This window comes from Henckelia pumila, chromosome 4 (assembly GCF_033568475.1).
Source record: "Henckelia pumila isolate YLH828 chromosome 4, ASM3356847v2, whole genome shotgun sequence".
NCBI lineage: Eukaryota > Viridiplantae > Streptophyta > Magnoliopsida > Lamiales > Gesneriaceae > Henckelia > Henckelia pumila.
In genome coordinates, this window is record NC_133123.1 from 25,274,671 (window position 1) to 25,280,752 (window position 6,082).

A 6,082-nucleotide genomic window follows, 5' to 3' on the forward strand; every position below is an offset into this window, starting at 1 on the left:
TTTTAATTTTTTTTAAAACATGGTAGGGAGTTGATCTATTATTTTAATTTATAAAAATGATTTTAATTAAAAATAAATTGTTAAAAAAATCAAAAAATTTAAGAATAATTAATAAAAATATTTAAAAAGGTCAATGACTATATTTTTCAAAATCAATGAAATTTTATTTTTAGTGTCAAGTTTAATTCATGTGTTTTTTTTCATGTTTGTTTTTTTATTTTGGAATATTATGTATGCTTTTAAAATTATTATTTTTTTATTTTTTAAAAAAAATTTATTTTTTATTTCTTATATTTATGTACATTTTTTAATGTAGTTTTTAAATTTAATTATGTTTATTTTTAATTTGTTATATTTATGTGTATTTTTATTATGTTTGAAAAGCATTATTTAATTGATTAAAAAATTATTATTTCAACATCAACACACCATTGTAGGAACAAACAATGAAGTTATCAACGCTGAGTCATCAATTTGACCACATCAACTTTCTCACATCCTTGTACATGCTCTAAGGCCTGTGTAACTTAAGTTGGCACTTCATTTTCAAACATAGAAACACATTTGTATTTACAAACAATACATTTTCTTTGTTTGTTTTTTTAGAAAAAAGAAATTCAGATCACAAAGATTCTAAAAGAATGAAAGAATAAGTGGCACAATACAACAAATCTACGTCTCTTCTAAATTACTAAGCTAGTGCTCACAATATCTTGTTAGGTTCTTCTTCAATCGCTAGGTGATGCTACTGCTCCACCATCATCACCAGAACTTGTAGCTGTTTCTGGTCTAATCTCCTCCAGTTGCTGCAAAATCTGATTCGCCTCGGGTCGAGTCGATGGCGAAGGATCCACACAATGCAATGCCAGTTTCAAAGCATTCAACAACTCATCACCAATCACTGATGCATCTCTCATCAACTCAAGATCAAAAACTTCATTAGTCCACTCCTCTTTCACGATTGACGCCACCCATTGAGGCAAATCCACACCATTCACAGCCTCCCCCGGGGATTTCCCGGTTAAAAGTTCTAATAAGATCACTCCAAAGCTGTAGACATCAGTCTTTGTTGTGGCTTTCTTGAGTTTTGAAAGCTCGGGTGCTCGGTACCCCAGTGCTCCCGCAGCGGCTATCACGCTCGAATTTGCTGCAGCAGTCATTAACCGAGAAATGCCGAAATCTCCAATTTTTGCATTTGTATGTTCATCAAGAAGAACATTACTTGATGTGAGATTTCCATGGATCATGTTGAGATTATGGTGAAGATAGAGTAGCCCTCTTGCCATCCCTTTCGCAATCTTCATTCTTGTCGACCAGAAAACCGGTGAATCCGGGGCACGAGCTGCAGCAAAAGGCAATACTTAATAAGTGGACATAAATGAAACTATGGATCAAAATTTTGAGTGAAAATTTATTAGCTCACCATGAAGAAAAGTTGCAAGACTTCTTTTAGGCATGTAATCAAAAACCAACAATTTCTCTCTTTTTGGACCTATATAATAACCTCTAAGAGCAAGAAGATTAGGATGTCTAATCTTTCCAAGGACATTAACCTCAGTCTCAAATTCCCTTGGGCCCTTGGTTATTTTTTCTCTCAATCGTTTGACTGCTACTTGAATCCCATCCTCCATTGTAGCCTTATACACTGTTCCATAAGTGCTTTTGCCCATTATTTCGGCCGTGGCACACAAAAGATCATCTGCACTAAAAACTCTTGATCCATCAAAATGTACAAGCTTCCCTCCTGTTTCTTCACTCGCTTCGACTTCACCGACAGTAGGTGGAATACCCTTTTCACCCTTGGCTACAGCCACACGTCCCACGGGCAGACCCTTCTCGGCTTCTTTAGCTGATTTTCTTTTCCTTATCAAGCAGTAGAGTAAAATGCAGCATGTTACTAGCAGAATCATGACGAGTATCCCTGCTAAAATGAGTATAATATCTTTTGTACCAAGCTTTCGGTGTGGTTTAGCTGGGGATGGTGTTACAGGACAAGGGGTAGAAGCACTGTATCCACAAAGCTGAGCATTGCCTATAAACGAACTCGAGTTGAATTTCTGAGAAAGCTTAGGTGGAACAGGGCCAGATAAGTTGTTATATGAGACATTGAATGAGTCAAGATTTGGCAAGTCACCAAGAGAAACTGGAATTTCTCCACTAAGATCGTTAAGAGACAAATCAAGCTCCTTCAGTGAAGAAATATTGCTTGTTGTCACCGGAATGGCTCCATGTATTCGGTTATTCCGCAGATCAAGCACTGAGAGTTTCTGTAGATCAAAAAGACTATCAGGCAAACTACCATCAATAAAATTATTCGAAAAATCAATGGTTTTGATCCCAGTGACATTGCCAATATCATCAGGAATGGCTCCACTCAATCGGTTACAGCAAACCGAAATTTCTTGAAGTAAACTCAACTTGCCAAAAGAACCAGGAATGCTTCCAGCGAGAGAGTTGTGATCAAGTACCAAAGATTGAAGTTGAAACACTTTTTTCCCATCACCACCCCAAGAATCCGGAATCCCGCCCGAAAGATTATTATTTCGAAGATCAAGAAACACCAGAGAGGCAGACTGAGTGAGACTCAGAGGCATTTCACCAGTCAATTGATTGTAACTCAAATCAAGCCTAAACAACTTAGTGGAGTTAACAAGACTAGATGGTATTTCCCCAGACAAGGAATTATTACCTAAGTCAAGTGCCTGAAGAAGGGGACACAAGCCAAGCGAAGAAGGAATGGAACCAGAAAGCCTGTTGTTAAACAACTGAACACCTCTAAGATTGGGCAAAAATCCCAAAGACACAGGAACAGAACCTCCAATAACATTGTTATGGAGACTTAGTTTCCTCAAAGCTTGAAATTGCCCAATTTTTTCAGTGATTCTTCCCCCCAATCCTTTCCATGGAAGCTGTATAACTATAACTTGGCCCTGTGCACATTTAATCCCAACCCAAACACCCGAACAAGCTCCATAACCACTATCGTTCCAGCTCCTTAGAAACCCCTTAGGATCAGTCAACTCATGCTTGAAGGCCCGAAGAGCTTGGTAATCTGCCTCCGTAACAACGACACCATCCCAAGCCACGCCCGAAACCGGCCAGATCATACACGTTAACAACTGAAGAATCAAGAAAATGAGGCAACATTTTCTTGAAGTAGCTGAAAAACAAAAGGGCTCCTCCTGAATCTTCCATTTTCCCTTCTCCCCATCTCCAACGAGGTAAGGAGACGCATTTTCTTGAAATGGGCAAGTGCAGAAACATTGAAAAAAGCCGGCCCCCTCCATAACCACTGAGAAAATCTGTGTCAGTGTGTATGAATTGTTTTAGAAGTTAAAACGGAGATTAATTTGTTCCTATACTTGATGGAAGAACAAGAATGAGTAACAGTGTGAATAAGAGATTTTTTTGGAGAGATTCAAACGAGAAAAAGTTAAAGCAAAAGAATCTTGTAAAGGTGGGAGTTTTGAGGAGTGTCAGGTGTCACATAGATTCAGAACAATCTCTCTCTCTCTTCAATTTATTTGTCCGCCCACGATGTTTAACGGCTAGTTTCCCCCAATTTATTACATGTAATATTTGCGCAAATGTCGAGGGTTTGGAAACTACTTTTTTTTCTCTCTGATAAATATCATTTAGATATAAATAAAAATTACATAAATAGGTGAGGGTTTTAAAATATTTTTTTGTGTACAGTATTTTTTTTTTTTTTTTGAGAATATGTACAGTAGGTTTTTTTTTTAGACTTGTAGTTTTTTTCAATGTATTTGATTTGTAATTTTTTTGTTTTCACTTTTTTCAACTGAATGCATTGTTTTTTTTTTTTGTATATATATATTTTTTATTCTTTGAGTTTTTAGGATTCGAGAGAACATTTGTTTAAATAAAAATTACTGATTTCTTTTTGTTATATATGGAGGGATTTTTAGTTATCATCTAGATATATCGAGAAATTTAGGTGGTGTTTGAGAGAACTTTTAGGAAACACTTCTCGGTTTTTTCTTATTAAAATTTTGAAATTTTGTAAAATTTTGTTAAAAAAAAAGCTGATTAGTAATTCCAAAAATCTCTCTCATACACGACTCTCTCGATATGAAAAATATTTATGTTGGTCCTCGGTATGTCAAAATTAGTAAAATTTTAAGCGATTTTCATTGAAGTTTCAAACAACTATTGAAAATTGCAATTTGTATTCAAAAAGTTCATTCAAGACAATATCATTTTATGACTTACAACGTTTAAGGGCATTCACAATGGTGGAAATATTTTCATCAAGCATTTGCATGTTTATCTTTCCACATCATTTGTCGAATATCTCATATTCCATAATTAAACATCAGACAAGTCAAACATATGTGGATCTCACTGTTGTTTTAGGATTTAGATCCTCTACAGTGCAGGGTTAACAACACCTTGTGTTGTGCCATAAAACGGTGTCGTTTAATGCCTTTTTCCCTTCCTTTTATCATGCAAATTCGGCTTCTTGTGATTGTGCTGTTTTATGCTCTTTTTTCTCTCCTTTTGATTATTGAAGTGTGTACTAATTCATGGGCTTTTTGTGAAAAAACATATCCCGAGTTTTGGTTCTCTCTTTAAAAAAAAAAAGAAAAAATAATTAATTAAGACAAGGTCAAAGAAATAATAACTATATATTATGTTTTAAAAAATCGATTAATTCATGTACAGCGTTTGACCTCAAAGAGACTATTTTCTCACAAATTATTTCCAATCTTTTTTTCCCTCCCCTTAAACAGAAATCTACTTTCCAGGGGCCAAAAAAAAAAAAACAAATCATTTACAATGAAAACTTGACATTATTTTATTAGATTTGGAGAAATGATGCGGAAAAATGTCCAACAACTAGTAAAAATATTATTATTAATATAATGATAATTTATTTTCAAATAAATAATTTAACTTAATAGAATTAAATTATATTTTATTCATATAAAATAAATTATCAAGATTTTAATAGTTATAATTATTTAAAAAATTATATATTTTAATTAAATTTTTTAAGTAGAGTTAATCAATATTTCATCATTGAGTTAGTTTTTTGTTAATTTATTTTATCTGTTTGTTTTTAAAATTTTTAATACTAATACACTAGATATGAAATAATTGATTGTTTAAAAATAGTATATATAATTATTATTTCTCTTGGCTTTGTCATAATTAATTAACTAAAGAAAACCACATATATGTTTTTCACAAGAAGCCCAAATTGTTGTACCATGAAAAAGAAGAGAAAAAAAAGTTTTAAACCTGAAGCCCAAGTTGTATTAAGAAAGAAAAATAAAATAAAAATAAAAGCCATCAACAACATCGTTTAATGTCACAACACTTTTTGCTGGCTAATTAACATTGCAGAGGATCCAGAAACGTTGTTTTATTATCATCCATTAGTATTCCACCCTTGCAATATACGGGTGTTATTTTTATGTAATTAATGATAAAAATTAGTGAGTATAAGTGTTTGATTAAATAATTAAAATACAAATAAATTATAGTTGAATTTGGATGAAAGTATATGAAATCCATAGATTAAATGTATTTGTTTAGATATCTTACACAAAAAATCAAATTTATATTTATATTTATTTACATGATTTTATATTTAAACTTTATTTCCTTATTTGCACTCTATTATGAGTAAATTTGCACTACATTTGACATATGAAGTGAGATATAAACAACATAAATGGAGTATAAATATAAACTCTCTTTATTTACATTATAATTGAGCTACTAACAATGTATTTCAGTTTGAGCTGACATACCGGATCAAAATACCGAGTTTTCGGCATACCGTACCAAATTTTTTTTAATATACAGAAATTTTTTCGGTATACCAAATTTTTTTTTTCAGTATCTATACGGTATCAATATATATTTTTTTCCATACCAAAATTTCAGAATTTTGGTATCGGTATCGATATGAATTTTTTTCATACAAATATTTTTTATACGGTATACCGAAAAACCACCCCTAATATCAGTAGGAATCATTTGAAATTAGTTGTGGTTAGAATGTGTTTTGAGAGTTTATAATTTTTTTAAATTTGTTTGGTAAATAAAAAAA

General features: G+C 32.4%; 1 protein-coding gene across 1 annotated transcript; it reads right to left on the bottom strand.

The window, feature by feature from the left end:
- Positions 1-698: 698 nt before the first annotated feature.
- LOC140860702 (probable leucine-rich repeat receptor-like protein kinase IMK3) lies at positions 699-3,287 on the bottom strand. Its single transcript, XM_073263709.1, has 2 exons — positions 1,424-3,287; positions 699-1,342 (listed from the first exon to the last, which is right to left on the bottom strand). Exons 1-2 carry the CDS (start codon positions 3,285-3,287, stop codon positions 729-731), a joined length of 2,478 nt encoding a protein of 825 aa, XP_073119810.1. The 3' UTR covers positions 699-728.
- Positions 3,288-6,082: the final 2,795 nt, after the last annotated feature.